The 20,346-nt window shown below is 46.4% G+C and overlaps 1 protein-coding gene across 1 annotated transcript in view; it reads left to right on the plus strand.

Annotated features, from left to right (window-relative positions):
- Nucleotides 1–20,346, plus strand: part of ylpm1 (YLP motif containing 1) — a 142,627-nt gene that overhangs the window by 97,025 nt on the left and 25,256 nt on the right. The window contains exons 13-17 of the mRNA XM_038774362.1: nt 3,810–3,872; nt 11,249–11,368; nt 17,846–18,022; nt 18,932–19,015; nt 19,793–19,876. Coding sequence (XP_038630290.1) covers nt 3,810–3,872; nt 11,249–11,368; nt 17,846–18,022; nt 18,932–19,015; nt 19,793–19,876 — 528 coding nt within the window. The remainder of the gene's footprint in view (nt 1–3,809; nt 3,873–11,248; nt 11,369–17,845; nt 18,023–18,931; nt 19,016–19,792; nt 19,877–20,346) is intronic.

The following is a 20,346-nucleotide window of genomic DNA, read 5'->3' on the forward strand; positions in this document are numbered from 1 at the left end:
CTCAGATATCAGTGTTGGGCCCACAGTTGTTCGCAATTTACATAGATGATTTGGAGTTGGGGACCAAGTGCAATGTGTCCAGGTTTGCAGACGACACTAAGATGAGTGGTAAAGCAAAAAGTGCAGAGGATACCAGAGGCCTGCAGAGGGATTTGGATAGGCTAAGTGAATGGGCTAGGGTCTGGCAGATGGAATACAATGTTGACAAATGTGAGGTTATCCATTTTGGTAGGAATAACAGCAAAAGGGATTATTATTTAAATGATAAAATATTAAAACATGCTGCTGTGCAGAGAGACCTGGGTGTGCTAGTGCACGAGTCGCAAAATGTTGGTTTATAGGTGCAACAGGTGATTAAGAAGGCGAATGGAATTTTGTCCTTCATTGCTAGAGGGCTGGAGTTTAAGACTAGGGCGGTTATGCTGCAATTGTATACGGTGTTAGTGAGGCCACACCTGGAACATTGTGTCCAGTTTTGGTCTCCTTACCTGAGAAAGGACGTACTGGCGCTGGAGGGTGTGCAGAGGAGTTTCACGAGGTTATTCCCAGATCTGAAGGGGTTGGATTACGAGGAGAGGTTGAGTAGACTGGGACTGTACTCGTTGGAATTTAGAAGGATGAGGGGGATCTTATAGAAACATATAAAATTATGAAGGGAATAGATAGGATAGATGCGGGCAGGTGAAAGCAGAACTCGGGCGCATAGCCTCAAAATAAGGGGAAGTAAATTTAGGACTGAGTTTAGGAGGAACTTCTACACCCAAAGGGTTGTGAATCTATGGAATTCCTTGCCCAGTGAAGCAGTTGAGGCTCCTTCATTAAATGTTTTTAAGATAGAGATATAGTTTTTTGAAGAATAAAGGGATTAAGGGTTTTGGTGTTTGGGCCAGAAAGTGGAGCTGAGTCCACAAAAGATCAGCCATGATCTCATTGAATGGCGGAGCAGGCTAGAGGGGCCAGATGACCTACTCCTGCTCCTAGTTCTTATGTAGGAAGGTTGATATGGGATGACATGGCTATGGGCCAAATGTTGGAAAATGGGATTTGAATACTTAGGTGGTTGTTTTTGTCTGGTGGAGATTTGATGGGCCGAAGAGACCTCAATGACTCTATTAAGCATCACTTTAGCTTGGTGAAACATAATACTGAAGCAGTTCAACACTGTCAGAGCTGTTGTCTTTTAGATAAGATTTAAACCAAATCTCCACTGTCCCCACATTAGAAGAGCAGAGAGTTTTTCTGATGTCATGACTTTGCATTTATTCCTCAACAAACTTTGAAAAAAACAGATATGGTTCAATTTCAGCTTGATGATTTTGGAAACTTACTAGGTGAAGGTTGACTTATTTTTACCTACATTCAGTTAGATCATAGCTGTAATGTAGATAATCTCTAGTTATCAGTCTTTGTTCCATTTCACTTGATTTATGTTGCGAAAATCTGTTCATCTGTTTTAAAAATTCTAAATGTAAAATTCTGTCCTCATGTCCTGAAATCCCCACCTGAGGAAATAATTTCTGCACCGACCCTATCCAAATACCCAATTATCTAAAATGCTCAATTAGATCACCCCGCAACTATATAAACTTAAGGGATACAATCCACTTTTATGCAACTTTTTTTTCTAACTTAACTATTTGTGCCCCCAAATTCTGGTGAACCTGTACCATATCCTTTCCATGGCCTGTTTATCTTGTATGAAATTTGGTGTTCAAACCTGAACACTGTACTCCAAATGAGACCTGACCAAGGACCTGTACAATTGAAGCAAACCTTCTTCATTGTTGAACTGAAAAGAATCCTTACAGTGCAGATGGAGGCTTTTCGGCCCATCGAGACTGCATCGAGCCTCTGAAAGAGCACCCTAGCCCAATTCCCCCCGCCCTACCCCTTTGGACACTAAGGGACAATTTAGCATGGCCAATCCACCTATCCTGCACACCTTTGGACTGGGAGAAAACCAGAGCACCCGGAAGAAACCCACACAGACACAGGGAGAAAGTGCAAACTCCACACAGTCACCCAAGTTGGAATCGACCCCGGGTCCCTGGTGCTGAGAGGCAGCAGTTCTCACCACTGTGTAATGTGCCGCCCCTTGATACAGGCCAAATATACCATTGGACATTTCGTGATTTGTGTGCATGGACACCTGTGCTCCTCCACAGCTTCTTGTCTCTCACAATTAAGAAAATATTCCTTTATTTCTCAGGTTCAAAGGGATGGTCTCGCATTTCCCTTTATTAACTCCATTTGCCTGGATTTGCCCACTCACATCTTCTGTCTGTCCTTGTAACTTCTTGTTCCCATCCACACAACTTAGTGTGCCTCCTTACTAACATCTGAAACTTGCATAAGCATTCTTTCATCCAAGTCATTGGTATATAATGAAAAGATAAGGCCGGAGCACTATTTTTCACATCTTATCATCAGAGCAAAACCTTATTCTCTCTGTCTCTTTAACTCCAGAACAATTACTGATATGTGTTGGATTATTCTCATTATCTATAGCATTTCAAGCTGATCAAATCAACATTTCCAACTTCCTTCCTCTGTTATCCAACTCTTGTGGTGCAGGCTCTGTTTGGTTCCATTTTTACATTTCCAATCATGGGCAGAGCATATCTAGCAATGGCTTCTCTTCCCACACAGCCTATCACTTCAGCGGTTCCCTTAACTCCCTTATAATAAAAACTCCCTACAATAATTACAAACCAAAGAGTGAGATTGCATCCTTGTTTAAGTAAATTTTCAGTGCCAGAGAGGTTAGTTGTCCGTAATTAGGACTTAATCACGTTGTTCAAAGATACGTAGACTGGAATAATTGAATTTATTGTGGCACATTAAGTCCGTGTCTATGATGGCAATACAAGCTTTCCCACCGTGTGTTTAAATGGGAAGCCAGACAGGGCCATTTCCACATAGCTTATGGAGTAGTAGTTAATTTTGAATGGCTGCTTACAAATTTCACCTTTAGCTGCACGTGCAGTCAACAGAAGTTGCTATCTAATTTGTGTATGGGCAGCACGGTAGCACAAGTGGATAGCACTGTGGCTTCACAGCGCCAGAGTCCCAGGTTCGATTCCCCGCTGGGTCACTGTCTGTGCGGAGTCTGCACGTTCTCCCCGTGTCTGCGTGGGTCTCCGGGTGCTCCAGTTTCCACCCATAGTCCAAAGACTGCAGGTTAGGTGGATTGGCTATGATAAATTGCCCTTAGTGATCAAAAAGGTTAGGAAGGGTTATTGGATTACGGGGATGGGGTGAAAGTGAGGGTTTAAGTGGGTCGGTGCAGATTCGATGAGCCGAATGGCCTCCTTCTGCACTGTATGTTCTATGTTGGTGAGAACTGTTACCTCCACAATTCGTTTCATATCCGAGTCAGGCCCAAATCATTTAGTCGCAGTTCAATAAACTTTAGTTTGACTACTATCAAGGATGAATTTTGTTCATTCTCACATTTGATTGCTTTAAATGTAATTTTGCTACACTAAGCAAATATTGCTTGTACAGATCTTCAGCGATTACCTAATGTTTCATATTCAGTATCTTTCCATTTCTGTGTACAGTAATAGTATTTGATTCTTCCTGGGTTTTAAAAAGGGATTATTTATGATGCATTTCATGGTTAAATCCTATTGTTTGCAATAGATTAGGACAAGTATAAAATTTGTCTGACTGTGCCAAGAAGCAGTATACCTTCAGTGCATATTTGCTTGTTTTTGATTAACAGATTTATACGATGTGGATCTGATTATTTTAATTCTGCAGTAATTCATGACATTGCTTTCTTTGTTGTCCATAATATCTTACAGATTGTAGTTATTATGCGAGGCCTCCCTGGCAGTGGGAAGACACACGTTGCTAAACTTATTCGTGTAAGTATCATCTTCTGATTGGTTGTTTTAAGGATTACAAATTTTGTGGGGAAACGGCATGAAGTGTGAAATAAAAATAAAGTTCTGGAACTACCCAGGACGGCATTTACAGAGAAAGAAAAAGGTCACTGACGTTTTATCAGAACAAATTTTAGAATTTTGTCCACTATAAAAAAATATTGATCCAGAGATCTATTCATGACTCCACTACTTAGGAGAATAAATAGCTCTGTGCCCTAAAAACCAGGAAAGAGCCGAGTTAGTTGAGGTCAACTGGGAGTGTACAATTTAACTTTGCATTTCTGGTGAGAGAAAACATCAGCAAATGTATCCGCTACTGTATATTATCCAGCTTGGAGAGTGTGTATATGGATGTGTTCTTTTTGACAGAGACTATATAAATCTAAGTAATTATCTAAGCATGCACAAAGGTTCATGATTGAGGTTTACTAGATAGCTTCCTGTACTCCAGCACAAAGTCAGTATCTGAATGACGGGGCTGAGAATAAACTGGCAGGAAGTTCTTCCTTGATGCTTGCTTTTTCAAGCCATGCCTGATGAATTATGAGGTTTGCAGCAGAAACTTGCATGTACATATTATTTAAGTACACAGTTGCTGAAGACTTTGCATTAATATTCTTATTGGAGACTTAATTAGGTTTTAAAATGTCATGGAATCTTTAGAATGTATCCAGTAATGCTTTAATCTACTAATTAATGGGACAGTTTGAACAAAACCTTGACTGTGGTTATTACCAAGTGATGCATTATCATGGGATGAGAGTGTCGTTGGCAAGGTCAACATTTGTTGCTCATCCATAATTGAAGGTGAGCCACCACCATGAATCCCTGCAGTCCATCTGATACAGGCACATAATAATAATAATAGCTTATTGTCACAAGTAGGCTTCAATGAAGTTACTGTGAAAAGCCCCTAGTCGCCAAATTCCAGCGCCTGTTCGGGGAGGCCGGTACGGCAATTGAACCCGCGCTGCTGGCATTGTTCTGCATTACAAGCCAGCTGTTTAGCCCACTGTTCTGAACAGTACTGTTAGGAAGAATGCTCCAGATTTGTGACCTAGTGACAGTGCAGGAACAGAAATACATTCCAAGTCAGGATGATGTATGGCTTGGAGCGGTACTTGCAGGTGATGGTGTTCCCTTGTGTCTATGATCCTGTTCCTTCTGGGTGATAGAGGTTGCAGGTTTGGTAGTTACTGTCGAAGGAGGCTCAGTGAGTTGCAATGAGTGGCTGCAGTACATCTTGTAGATGGTACAAACATCGACCACTGTTTGCTGCTAGTGGAGAGAGTAAATGTTTAAGCTGATGTTGTTGCTCAAGCTGCTTTTTCTTGGATGGTTTTGAGTTTCTTGAGTGTCGCTGGATCTGCACTCATCCATTCAAGTGGAGAATGTTGCATCATCCTGATTGGTGCATTGCAGATCATGGATAAGCTTTAAGGAGTCGTGAGTTGAGTTACTTACTGCAGAATTCCTAACTTCTGGCCTGGTCTTGTAGCCACAGTATTTATATGGCTGGCCAGTTCAGTTTCTAGTCAATGGTAATGCATATGGGGATACAGTGATGGTTCTGCGAGTGAATGTCATGGGGAGATGCTTACTTACTCTCTTATTGGAGATGGTAATTGCCTGGCATTTGTGTGTCGTAAATGCTACTTGCACTTATCAGCCCAGTCTGGATGTTGTTCAGGTCTTACTGCATATGGAGAGGGACTGTCATTTTTTTTTTTAGGAGTTGTGAATGGTATTGAACATTGTGCAATCATCAGAGAATACTTCCACGTCTAGACTTATGATGGAGAGAAGGTGTTGGTGAAGAATCTGAAGATGGTTAGGCCTTGGAGACTACCCTGAGGAACTCCTGCAGCTGAGATAATTGGCCTCAGCAAGCACAACTATCTTCCTTTGTGCTAAGATTGATTCCAACCTGTGGAGAGTTTCCCCTCTAATTCCCATTGACTTCAATTTTCCTTGGGCTCCTTGATACCATATTTGGCTAAATGCTGCCCTGATATCGAAGGCATTCATTTTCATCTCACATCTTGACACACCTCTTTTGTCCATGTTTAAGCCAAAGTTTTAATGAGATCAGAAGCGGAGTGACCCTGGCAGAACCAAAACTCCGCATCAGTGGGCAGGTTATTGCTGTGTAAACAGTGCTTGATAGCATTGCCAATGACTGCATCCATTATCAAGAGTAGGCAGATGGTGTGCTAATTGGTCAGATTAGATTTGCTTTTTGTGGACAGGACCTTCTTGGGCAATTTTCCACAATGTTGCATATGTGCTAGGTTTGTAGACTGGGACAGCTTGGCTTAGGGTGTGGATAGTTCCAGAGCACAAGTCTTCATTACTACTGCTAGGATGCTGTCAGGGCCCGTAACCTTGGTTGTATCCCATGTCTCCCACCATTTCCACGGTACAGCACAGTTGCTTCATAGCTCTAGGGTCCCAGGTTCGATTCCCGGCTTGGGTCACTGTCTGTGCGGAGTCTGCACGTTCTCCCCGTGTCTGTGTGGGTTTCCTCCGGGTGCTCAGGTTTCCTCCCACAGTCCAAAGATGTGCAGGTTAGGTGGATTGGCCATGCTAAATTGCCCTTACTGTCCAAAAAGGTTAGATGGGGTTACTGGGTTACGGGGATAAGGTGGAGGCGCGGGCTTGGTTGCTCTTTCCAAGAGCCGGTGCAGATTCGATGGGCCGAATGGCCGCCTCCTGTACTGTAAATTCTGTCATTCTATGATTTAGAACATAGAACAGTGCAGCACAGTACAGGCCCTTCAGCCCACAATGTTGTGCTGACCATTTATCCTAATCTAAGATCAACCTAATCTACACCCCTTTAATTTACTGCTGTCCATGTGCTTGTCTAAGATTCGCTTAAATGTCCCTAATGACTCTGACTCCACCACCTCTGCTGGCAGTGCATTCCACACACCCACCACTCTCTGTGTAAAGAACCTACCTCTGATATCTCAGAGGGCAGCACGGTAGCACAAGTGGATAGCACTGTGGCTTCACAGCGCCAGGGTCCCAGGTTCGATTCCCTGCTGGGTCACTGTCTGTGCGGGAACTGCACCTTCTCCCCGTGTCTGCGTGGGTTTCCTCCGGGTGCTCCAGTTTCCTCCCACAGTCCAAAGATGTCCAGGTTAGGTGGATTGGCCATGATAAAATTGCCCTGAGTGACCAAAAAGGTTAGGAGGGGTTATTGGGTTACAGGAATAGGGTGGAAGTGAGGGTTTAAGAGGGTCGGTGCAGACTCGATGGGCCGAATGGCCTCCTTCTGCACTGTATGTTCTATCTCCCCTATACCTTCCTCCAATCACCTTAAAATTATGTCCCCTCGTGACAGCCATTTCCACCCTGGGGAAAAGTCCCTGGCTATCCACTCTATCCATGCCTCTCATCACCTTGTACACCTCTATCAAGTCACCTCTCTGTCTTCTTTGCTCTAGTGAGAAAAGCTGAAGCTCCCTCAACCTTTCTCCGTAAGACATGCCCTCCAGTCCAGGCAGCATCCTGGTAAATCTTCTCTGTTCCCTCTCTAAAGCATCTACATCCTTCCCATAATGAAGCGACCAGAACTGGTCACATTATTCCATGTGTGGTCTAACTAGGGTTTTATAAAGCTGCAGCAAAACCTCGCGGCTCTTAAACTCTATCCCCCTGTTAATGAAAGCCAACACATCATACGCCTTCATAAAAACCCTATCAACCTGGGTGGCAACTTTGAGGGATCTATGTGCGTGGACCCCATGATCGCTCTGTTCCTCCACACTTACAAGAATCCTGCCTTTAATCCTGTATTCAGCATTCAAATTCGACCTTCCAAAATGAAGCACTTCACATTTATCAAGGTTGAACTCCATCTGTCACTTCTCAGCCCAGCTCTGCATCCTGTCAATGTCCTGTTGTAACCTGCAACAACCCTCAACACCATCTACAAGTCCCCCAACCTTCGTGTCATCGGCAAACTTACTAACCCACCCTTCCACTTCCTCATCCAAGTCATTTATAAAAACCACAGAGAGCAGAGGTCCAAAAACAGATCCTTGTGGGACACCATTGGTCACCGACCTCCAGATGGAATACTTTCCATCCACTACCACTCGCTGTCGTCTTTCGGCCAGCCAATTCTGTATCCAGACAGCCAAATTTCCCTGTATCCCATACCCCCTAACTTTCTTAATGAGCCTACCATGAGGAACCTTATCAAATGCCTTACTGAAATCCATATACACCACATCCACTGCCCGACCTTCATCAATGTGTCTCGTCACATCCTTAAAGAATTCAATGAGGCTTCTGAGGCATGACCTGCCCCTCAAAAAGCCATGCTGACTATCTTTAATCAAACTATGTTTTTCTAAATAATAATAAATCCTATCTCTCAGAATCCTTTCCCATATTTTGCTCACCACAGACGTAAGACAGATGGGTCTGTAATTCCCAGGGATTTCCCTATTCCCTTTCTTGAACAGGGGAACAACATTCGCCTCCCTCCAATCATCAGGCACTACTCTAGTGGAGAGTGAGGACGCAAAGATCATCGTCAACGGCGCAGCAATCTCCTCCCTCGCTTCCCGTAGTAACCTTGGGTATATCCCGTCAGGCCCCGGGGACTTATCTATCCTAATGCTTTTCTAAATTTCCAGCACATCCTCCTTAATATCAACCTGTTTGAGTCTATTAACCTGGTTCACACTGTTCTCATGAGCAACAGGGTCCCCCTCTCTAGTGAATACTGAAGCAAAATATTCATTTAGGGCCTCCCCTACTTCCTCAGACTCTAGGCACGAGTTCCCTCCACTATCCCTGATTGGCCCTACCCTCACTCTGATTTCTTGATATCATGTGGAGGGAATTTAATTGGCTGAAGACTGGCATCTATAATGCTGGGAAACTTCATGGAGAAGCAAAAATGGATCACCCAGTACCGTTTCTGGCAAAAGCCGTTTGCAAATGCTTCAGACTCGTGAGGAAATGGCAGAGCAATTAATCTATTGGATAAAGTATTGGATACTTTAGCTGTCATGTTCCAGAATCCAGATTGGAGCGTGGCAAATGTGAGACCATTATTTAAAAAAGGGAGAACACGGGGAATTACAGACCGATTGACTTAACATCGGGAGTAGGGAAAATGTTAGAGTCTATCATAAAGGATGTGATAACAGGGCACTTCAAAAATATTAATGGGGTTAGGCAAAGTCAACATGGATTTATGAAGGGAAATCATGTTTGACACATCTGGAGATTTTTGAGGATGTAATTAATAATAATCTTTATTGCCACAAGTAGGCTTATATTAACACTGCAATGAAGTTACTTTGAAAAGTCCCAAGTCGCCACATTACAGCCCCTGTTCGGGTACACAGAGGGAGAATTCAGAATTTCCAAATTGCCTAACAAGCACGTCTTTTCGGGCCTTGAGAGGAAATCGGAGCACCCGGAGGAAACCCACGCAGACATGGAGAATCTGCAGACTCCGCACAGACAGTGACCCAAGCCGGGAATCGAACCTGGGATCCTGGTGCTATGAAGCAACAGTGCTATCCACTGTACTATTATGAATTAGAATAGATGAGGGAGAACCAGTGGATGGATGGTGGTGTATTAGAATTTTCAGAAAGTTTTAATAAAGTCTCACGTAAGAGGTTATTGTGCAAGATTAAAGCACATGGGGTTGGGGGTAATGTATTGGCATGGATATGAGAATTGGTTAGCAGGCAGGAAACAGTAGGAATAAATGCATCTTTTTTGGAGTGGCAGGCGGTTACAAGTGGGATACTGCAGGCATCAGTGCTTGGGTTCCGGCTACTCCCAATACATATGAATGAGGGAACCAAATTGAATTTTTCCAATTTTGCTGACAACACACAACTAGATTGCAGTGCGAGTGGTGAGGAGGATGTAAAGAGGCTTCAAGGTGATTTAGGCAAGTTGGGTGAGTGTGCAAGTACATGGCAGATGCAATTCATGTGGACAAGTGTGAAGTTATCTATCCACTTTGGTAGGAAAAACAGAATGGCAGAGTATTATTTAAATTGTGATGGATTGGAAATATTGACATACAAAGGGATCTGGGTGTCCTTGTACACCAGTACTGAAAGCAAGCAGTTCGGATGGCAAATGGTATGTTGGCCTTCATTGAAAGAGAATTTGAGTTTAGGAACAAGGATGTCTTAGTGCAGTTGTACAGGGCCTTGGGGAAACCACACCTAGAGTATTGTGTGCGGCTTTGGTGGCACGGAGCCACAAGGGGTGATATGGTGGTTAGCATTGCTGCCTCACAGCGCCAGGGACCTGGGTTTGATTCCAACCTTGGGTGACTGGACTTTGCACGTTCTCCCTGTGTTGCGTGGGTGTCCTCCGGGTGCTCCGGTTTCCTCCCACGGTCCGAAGATGTGCCGGTTCGGTGGATTGGCCATGCTAAATTACCCCTTCTTGTCCAACGGTTGGGTGGGGTTACAGGGATAGGGCAGGGGGTTGGGTCGGTGTTGACTAGGTAAGGTGCTCTTTCAGAGGGTCGGTGCAGACTTGATGTGCCGAATGGCCTTCTGCATTGCAGGGATTCTATGATTCTACTTAAGAAAGGATATACTTGCCATTGAGAGTGCAGCAACGGTTTACCAGACTGATTCCTGGGATGGGGATATTGTCGTATGAGGAAAGATTGGGTCAACTAGAAGAATGAGGGATTCTCATTGAAACATATAAAGTCCTGACAGGACTGGACAGATTGGATGCAGAGATGATGTTTCCCTGGCTGGGTGGGGTCTAGAACAAGTGGTCACAAGTCTCAGGATACAGGTAGATCTTGAGGACTGAGATGAGAAAATGGGAAAGAAGGTGGTGGAGGCCCAAGTCACAAAATAAAAATGGATTTCTAAACACCAAAGGGAGAGCAGGAGAGTGGAGATGAGATCGAGGATCAGCCAAGATTATATTGAATGGCAGAGTAGGCTCGAGGGGCCGAATGGTCTGCTCCTATTTTCTGTGTTTCTATGGCTTGCACTGAAGTATAGGGCTCTCTCCCATCATTGAGGAATGTTACATTTATGAAGCCTCCTCCTTTGGTTAGTTGTTTTATTGGCCTCTGCGATTCATGAATAGAAGTGTCAGCAATGCAGAGCTTAGGTCTCGTCCTTTGGTTGTGAGTTTGCTTAAATTTTAGTATTCAGATCTATCTGAAATAACTTCAAACTTTGAAAGAGTTTCTGTTTTGAAAATGTCTGTTCACATTTTGTCATCCTAAGACCAGGTATTAAATCGTGTTTTTGTTAAAGATAGGTAATAAATTGGAACTTCGTCTCTTTTTTGTCAACTAAAGTATTGACATCTCTATACTTATATTTTAGGATAAGGAGGTGGAGTATGGAGGAGCTGCACCACGGGTTCTCAGCTTGGACGATTACTTCATGACTGAGGTAGAAAAAGTTGTGAAGGACCCAGACAGTGGCAAGCGAGTCAAAAAGAAGGTACGTGCTGAGAAAAATGGTTATAGCTACTGCTAGTTTGAATCAAAAATAAATGACTTTACTGGATTTGATTGTTGCACCAAGATGTGTTTTTGCTATCTGGGTCTTGAGATTCAAATCTCTTTAAACAAAAGGAATAAAAACAAAATCAGGTGGCCACTCGGTGTCTACTGTGACACATATTTTCTTGTGAATGCAAATCCGACACAGAACTAACAATTTACAGATGGGTTGGATTGAGTCATTGAACTTGAGTTTTTACTCAAAGGCTTTATATTTAAATAGCGGCTTGTAAATTTTAATTTGAGTCTTCAAAACTACAACATTCAAACCAGCTGAGAAATGTTCCTGTACTTGCTCAGTCAGATGTGTATTTTCTGATCTGCGAATTACAAGAGAACCTCCTGCAGCACAAATAATTACTCAGAGCATCTGATCTCACAATATCACTCATGAAATTCCAGATCCAAAGGCTTTAGTTAACTGTAATTTGGATAATTTTACCTACAATGAATCTTGTCCTCCCCACTAAATATCACTGAAGATTCATGCCCTGCCTTTTCTGTGTCTTGCCTCACTTTCAACTTGTGTCATTATCTTATCTATGTCATCAGAACCTTCGAATAATGCAACAGAAAAATGAAATGATGGGATATGTGATTTACGCGATTGCTTATGAAGCTCTAATATTTTTTCTTGACCTTTTATGCAGCTCTGCAAACCCCATTGTTAATAACATTGTGAAGCTGATTTTATTTTTAGCTCCCCTTGCCACTATAAAACAAATGGTACTTGCGCTTTTGCTGGAGTCCCACCAACTTTCATATAGCTGCCACTTAAACCTAAATATAATGATACAGTGGTCTGGCAGTAGTATAATTTCTAGCCGATAGATTATTTATTTTAATTGCCTGCATGATTAAATGTGAGCTAGTTTGAAGCTAGCGGACAGTCACCGCACCCGTGGTACTTGAAGCAGACCAAAATATCTGATTGAAACGGGATCAACCTGCTGGCTACTGATGAGCATCATATTTTAGCTTCAAACAAAAATCAGATTTCAAGCCTTTTTATATATTCTTTATATACAAATCAACTTTCTCGGAGTTTGGTCGAAGATTAGGTGGGGGGGGGGGGGGGTTTGGTGCTTGCTATGTGTAAAATGGCTGTTCTGTTTCCAATTGGCCCCATCTCTGATGGGCCACACTGTAATAAAAAATGCACCCCCCACCCCCCCAAACCCAGTGAACAACAAGAAAACTTAAAAATAAATTAAAATTAAATAAACAAACATAGTCATCGTCCCCCCTTTTCTTCCCCCCCCCCTTTTCCTCCCCCCCCTTTTCTCCCCCCCCCTTCCCCCCCCCCCCCCCGGGTTGCTGCTGCTGCTGTCCCAGTACCCTATCGTTGAGCCAGAAAGTCGAGGAAAGGTTGCCACCGCCTAAAGAACCCGTGTACCGATCCTCTCAGGGCGAATTTGACCTTCTCTAGCTTAATAAAGCCATGTCATTGATCCAGGTCTCCACGCTTGGGGGCCTCGCATCCTTCCATTGTAGCAAGATCCTCCGCCGGGCTACTAGGGACGCAAAGGCCACCACACCAGCCTCTTTCGCCTCCTGCACTCCCGGCTCCACCCCAACCCCAAAAATCGCGAGTCCCCATCCTGGCTTGACCCTGGATCGCCAGCCCCCCCCCCCCCCCCCCCATCTCTACTCCGCTCCAAGAAGACCCTCTTCACCCTCGGGGTCCCATGCGCCGAAACAAAGCTCATGATGCTGCTAGTCACCCTTCTGAAAAAGGCCCTAGGGATAAAGATGGGCAAACACTGAAAGAGGAACAAGAACCTCGGGAGAACCGTCATTTTGACGGACTGTACCCGCCAACGATAGCGGCACCATGTCCCACCTTTTAAATTCCTCCTCCATCTGCTCCACCAGCCTGGTAAAATTAAGCTTATGGAGAGTCCCCCAACTCCTGGCCACCTGCACCCCCAGGTATCTGAAACTCTTCACTGCCCTCTTAAACGGGAGCCTCCCAATTCCCTCCTCCTGATCACCCGGGTGTACTACAAATACCTCACTCTTGCCTAAATATAACTTATAGCCCGAGAAGCCCCCAAACTCCGCTAACAGCTCCATCACCCCCGGCATTCCCCCTTCTGGGTCCGCCACATACAACAGCAGGTCGTCCGCATACAGCGATACTCGATGTTCCTCCCCACCCCGCACCAGACCCCTCCATCTCCCTGACTCCCTCAACGCCATAGCCAAAGGTTCAACCGCCAATGCAAAGAGCAAGGGGGACAGGGGGCACCCCTGCATGGTCCCACGGTAGAGCCTAAAGTACTCCGATCTCCTTCCATTGGTAACTACACTCGCCATCGGAGCCGCGTAGAGCAGCCTCACCCATTTGATGAACCCCTCCCCAAATCCGAACCACTCCAACACCTCCCATAGGTACCCCCACTCAACTCTATCAAACGCTTTCTCTGCATCCAGCGCCACCACTATCTCCGCCTCCCCCTCCACCGCCAGCATCATAATAACATTTAGCAATCTCCGCACATTCGTGTTGAGCTGCCGTCCCTTGACAAATCCTGTCTGATCCTCGTGTATCACCCCGGCACACAGTCCTCTATCCTGGGGGCCAGGATCTTCGCCAGCAACTTAGCGTCAACATTGAGGAGCGAGATAGGCCTGCATGATCCACACTGCAAGGGGTCCTTATCCCGCTTCAGTATCAGAGAGATCAGCGCCCGCGACATCGTCCCATGCCTCATTGAAGGCTCGCACCAACAGGGGGCCCACCAGATCGGCATACTTTTAATAAAATTCCACCGGGAACCCATCTGGCCCCGGCGCCTTACCTGACTGCATTTGTCCAATCCCCCTGACTAGCTCCTCCAACTCTATCGGCGCCCCCAGCTCCTCTACCAGCTCCTCTTGAACCTTTGGGAAACATAGCCTGTTTATGAAGCTCTCCATACCCCCCCCATCGGAGGTTCCGACAGGTACAGTTCCTCGTAGAAGTCCCTAAAGACCCCATTTACTTCTGCCCCTTCTGCACTACATTCCCACCCTTATCCGTCACTCCACCAATTTCCCTAGCCGCATCCCGCCTACGGAGCTGATGCGCCAACATCCTGCTTGCCTTCTCCCCATACTCATATACCGCGCCCTGCGCCCTCCTCCACTGTGTCTCCGCCTTTCTGGTGGTCAACAGGTCGAACTTGGCCTGCAAACTACGCCGTTCCCCCAGCAACCCCTCCTCCGGTGCCTCCGCGTATCTCCTATCCACATCCAGGAGCTCCCCCACCAGTCTCTCCCTCTCCTTCCTCTCCCTCCTTTCCCTATGGGCCCGGATGGAGATCAGCTCCCCCCGGATCACTGCTTTCAGAGCCTCACAGACCATCCCCACCCGGACCTCCCCCGTGTCGTTGGTATCAGGATACCCCTCAATACTTCCCCGGACCCTCCTACACACCTCCTCAGCCAGCATCCCCACATCCAGGCGCCATAGCGGGCGCTGGTCCCGCGCCTCCCCCATCTCCAGATCAACCCAGTGCGGAGCATGGTCTGAAATTGCTATGGCCAAATACTCGGCATCCTGCACCTTCGGGATCAATCCCCTGCTCAGGACGAAATAATCTATTCGGGAATAAACCCTATGGACATGAGAGAAAAGGGAATACTCTCGCGCCCTCGGCCTCCCAAACCTCCAGGGATCCACCCCTCGCATCTGGTCCATAAATCCCCTCAGCACTTTGGCCGCCGCCGGTCTCCTACCCGTCCTTGAACTGGACCGGTCCAGTGAGGGATCCAGCACTGTGTTAAAGTCTCCCCCCATGATCAGGCCCCCTCCCTCCAGGTCCGGAATGCGGCCCAACAAGCGCCTCATGAAACCAGCATCATCCCAATTCGGGGCATATACATTAACCAGCACCACCTTCTCTCCCTGCAGCTTACCCTTCACCATAATATATCTGCCCTCCTTGTCCGACACCACCTCAGCCGCCTCGAACGCCACCCTCTTCCCCACCAGAATCGCCACCCCCCGGTTCTTCGCGTTCAATCCTGAGTGAAAAACCTGCCCCACCCACCCCTTCCTCAGACGAACCTGGTCCGCCACCTTCAAGTGGGTCTCCTGGAGCATAGCCACGTCCGCCTTCAGCCCCTTCAGATGAGAAAATACCCTAGTTCTCTTAACCGGACCATTCAGCCCCCTCACGTTCCAGGTGATCAGCCGGATCAGAGGGCAACCCGCCCCTCTCCCCCGCCGGCTAGCCATAGCTTATCGACTGCTCGCCCCAGGCCAGCGCGCCCCGCCCGACCCGTTCCCCATGGCGATACCGCCTCTCCTCTACCCCCTTGGCCCACACAAGCTCCTTCCTGGCTATTCCAGACGCAACCCGGTATCTCCCTCTCACTCTCCCCCCCCCCCCCCCCCCCCCCCCCCCCCCCCCCAAGGCTAGGACCCCTCCTAGCCACGACGCACCCTCCATGGTACTTCCGTGAGTCAGCTGACTTCTGCTGACCCAGGCACATCCGCCAAAACCCATCCCCTCCCGGCATGGGGTCATCCCCCTCTTGCCACACCTCCTTGGCACCGCTTCAGCGCGGGAAAGAAAACCAGTAGAGGCCACGCCCCCACCACCAGCTCCACCCCCCCTGCCCCGCAGCGCGGGAAACCAGAGGAAAGCCCGTGCTTTCATACTGCCACACCCCACCCTTCTGACGCAGCTCCCCAAAATCCAGTTTCACCCCAACCCCCAGCCCCGTACAGAAGAGAACATATGAAACACAAACCCCCAACATTCCCCACATAACCCACAACCATACCCAACAGACAGACCCACCCGGAAACAGAGCAAAAAGAAAACCAGCATAAAAAAGCACGTGTCAAAATTGCAAAACAGCGACAGCGAAAACAGCAACGGCCATAGTGTGTCCCCAGACCCTAGTTCGAGTCCAGCTTCTCCGCCTGTACAAAGGCCCACGCCTCCTCCGGGGACTCGAAGTAGTGGTGCCGGTCCTTATATGTCACCCACAGACGCGCAGGCTGCAACATTCCAAATTTGACCTGCCTGGCATGCAGCACCGCCTTCGTCCGGTTGAACCCGGCCGCCGCTTAGCCACCTCCGCACTCCAGTCCTGGTAGATTCGCACTACCGAATTCTCCCACTTGCTGCCCCTCTCTTTCTTGGCCCAGCGCAGCACACACTCCCGGTCGCTGAATCGATGGAACCGCACCAGCACTGCCCGCGGGGGTTCATTTGCCTTGGGCCTCCTGGTCAGCACTCTGTGAGCTCCCTCAAGCTCCAGGGACAAATGGAAGGACCCCGCTCCCATCAACAAGCTCAACATCGTGGTCACATACGACGGAAGATCCGATCCCTCCAGCCCCTCCGCCAGGCCCAGGATCCTCAAATTCTTTCGCCTCGTGCGAGCGCCCAGCTCCTCCAAGCGGTCTTGCCACTTTTTGTGAAGTGCCTTGTGCAACTCCACTTTCCCCACGAGGACCACGGCCTCCTCCTCCCGCTCAGCGGCCTGCTGCTGCAACTCCCGAATGGACACCTCCTGGGCCGCCTGGGTCTCAAGCAGCCTGTTGGTAGTCGCATTCAGGGAGTCCAGCAACTCAGTCTTCAGCTCTGCAAAACAGCGCAGAAGAGAAGCTTGCTGCTCCTGCGCCCACTTCCACCAGTCCTCGGGTGTTCCGCCAGCCGCCATTTTGTCCTTCTTCCCCCGCTTTTCTTGGGGAGCTGCTGCAGCTTTTTCCTTTGCCCCACTCCGGGTGAGCACCATAAATTGCGGGGAATGCTCCTCCAGACACCTTCCCCCACCGGGATTTGTCAGAACAGCGCCGTTTGGGGCCCTCAAATTGGCCCAAAAATCCTTAAGTAGCGGGAGCTGCCGAACGTGCGGCTTAGCTCCGCATAGCCGCAACCGGATGTCCCGGAGAATTTCTTGAGCTACAGTGGGAATTCTGTTGAGTAGGCCCCCTAGAAGGCTGCAATTGAACTCTCACCAGTTCGGATCTAATGTCAGCTCTGCCAAAGACTCCCAATCTTTAATAGATCCTGGATGGAATTGGTTAATTACCATAGCTGTGCCTACAAATGTGTTTCTTTAGAACTCAACATTGTTAATAATACTGTTTTGTAGCCTCGAAAGGGGCTCTCGAACACTTTATGGCAGCATGGCCCTGAACTGCGTGACTAACAAATGCATCTCGGGATGTGTGTTTAATATACTATTCAGTGCTTTATGGATGGATGGTCAGAGATTCTGTTCCACTTTTCATATGCTGGTGGAATCCTGGAATTTTAGGTTTAGAGTTTATACTCATTAGGTGCAATGCATTGCCAATTATCATTATCGTTCTATACTTTTATATTTTTGGAAAGAAAGGGGCTGATCAGGCCTGCTTTGCATAATCAAATATTTGTTTTCTTTCTGTCTCTCCCACCTTTCCCATTAGGTCTTAGAGTATGAATATGAGCCAGAAATGGAGGACACTTACAGAAGTAGCATGTTCAAAACATTCCGGAAAACACTAGACGATGGCTTTTTCCCCTTTATCATTGTCGATGCCATCAACAGCAGAGTCAAACATTTTGAGCAGTTATGGAGTGCAGCTAAAACTAAAGGCTTTGAGGTGAGTTGACAACTTAGACGTATAAAGCATCTTTAACATAGACAGACATCTCAGGTGCTTTACAGAGCTGCCAGCAGGAAAATAATGGATGTCAAACTAAAGGAAAAGGTGCTAGAAGCCATGGTCAACGTGGTGGGTTTTAAGGTGAGTTAAGGGAGCGAATAGAGCTGGGAGGGGCTTAGGATCACAGCTCCAAACATGGAGCCAGGTTGGCTGCATGCACAGCTGCTAAATGGTAAAACTGTTCACGCAAGATGCATATGCTGCTTTTTGTGGTTCATATTTCTAAAACTTTACACTTTAAGTCACCATTTTTGAAGTGTTTCACTTAGATTCCAAATAATTACAGCTACATTGATGGAAAGAGGAGAATCATGGGGAGAAAAGTCATAAAGATCTGCTAATTAATGGTATAGACTCAGAGGTTTAAATGTTTCTGGGTAGGCAAAGAATTAAACTGACAATTAATTGACGGAGTTGAACATTATCCAGAAAACATGTAATTGAATAGTATGTTCTGGGCTGCATGGTAGAACAATGGTTAGCACTGTTGCTTCACAGTGACAGGGTCCCAGGTTCGATTCCCTGCTGGGTCACTGTCTTTGCGGAGTCTGTACCTTCTCCCCGTGTCTGTATGGGTTTCCTCCGGGTGCTCAGGTTTCCTCCCACAAGTCCCAAAAAGACGTGCTCATTAGGTGAATTGGACATTCTGAATTCTTCCTCAGTGTACCCGAACAGGCACCGGAGTTTGGCGACGAGGGGCTTTTCACAGTAACTTCATTGCAGTGTTATTGTAAGCCTACTTGTGACAATAAAGATTATTATTGTTATTATGGCAATTGTCCCATCCTCCAGTTGTTGTGTTGGGGAGTTGGATGCACTAAAAGGTTCTACCTTCTTTCTTTCCAGGTTTATATCGCAGAAATGAGTGCAGATAATCAGACCTGTGCCAAGAGGAACATTCATGGACGCAAACTGAAGGAAATCAACAAGGTGAATACTTGGGGGTTTCTATTTCTTTTAGCCTTTGAAAGTCATCTTTCTTCACAGTTTAACTCCGAGCTGGAGAAAGTGACTGATTTCAGGTTTCTAAAAAAATTCACTTTTTGTGTGAGCACTTCTATCCAGCTTACCCCTTGCCTCTACACCAGGGGTGGGCAAACTTTTCCATGCAAGGGCCGCATTCAGAAATTCACAATTCACAAAGGGCCGCATAGTGTATTAAGTAAAATAATTACGTCACCCGGTTATGATTCTGGGCGCCTCATATAGAACATAGAACAGTACAGCACAGAACAGGCCCTTCGGCCCTCGACGTTGTGCCAAGCAATGATCACCCTACTCAAGTCAACGTATCCACCCTATACCAGTAAGTAACCCAACAGCCCCCCCACCCATTAACTTTTTTAAAAAAATTTTAAAAAAAAAAAAAAAAAAAATTTTTTTTTTTAAAAAAATTTTTTTTTTTTTTTTTTTAATGACTTGGTGGGCCGCAGAAATACCTTTGGCGGGCCGCATGCGGCCCGCGGGCCGTAGTTTGCCCACCCCTGCTCTACACCATCTGGTAGGAGAGCAACCGGAGGATGCCATTTGATATTTTGTTCCTTCCCTATAGCGAAAATCTTAGCTACTGCTTGATTTATCCTAATTTTAATACAGCTTAAAGTAGAAACAACAAGCAGCTGGCCTCATCAATTTGGATATTAAAATTATTTGTCATTAAGTAACCAAATACTGCTGAGACTTAATGTGTTGTATGATGTTTTGTAGATGGCTGAACATTGGGATTCAACTCCCCGTCACATGTTACGTTTAGACATCAGATCGCTACTCCAGGATGCTGCTATTGAAGAAGTAAGTGAATTAGAATACATTCAGGCTTGCCATTGTCTATTATTTCAGGACTGTAGGAGCAACATATAGGCTTACAGTTACACCGTTACATTGCCAGCTGGATAGCTGTGTTTTGTATTTGAACTGTTATAATTGGAGATGAATAAAGATGGGGGGGGGGGGGGGGGGGGAGAAATTTTATCTATATTTGTGCTGACCACTGAAGTTTCCTTCAGCTTACCTCCAGATTTCTGCAGTACTTTTATCATTATAGCTGCACCTTTCCTTTGTAACGATATTAGAAGCAAGTTATTTCATTTGCTCAAGTAATCTCTGTTAGTAGACGTCTTTAACAGATGTCTAACCTAGATTCAACAAGTAGCCTTTTAGATCCAGTTCATACTTCAGTCATGCTGTAACGCCATTGAATTTGGATTTTCCTGGGGCAGCATGGTGGCACTGCTGCCTCAAAGTGACGAGGACCGGGTTTG

Source organism: Scyliorhinus canicula, chromosome 2 (assembly GCF_902713615.1).
Source record: "Scyliorhinus canicula chromosome 2, sScyCan1.1, whole genome shotgun sequence".
Taxonomy (NCBI): Eukaryota; Metazoa; Chordata; class Chondrichthyes; order Carcharhiniformes; family Scyliorhinidae; genus Scyliorhinus; species Scyliorhinus canicula.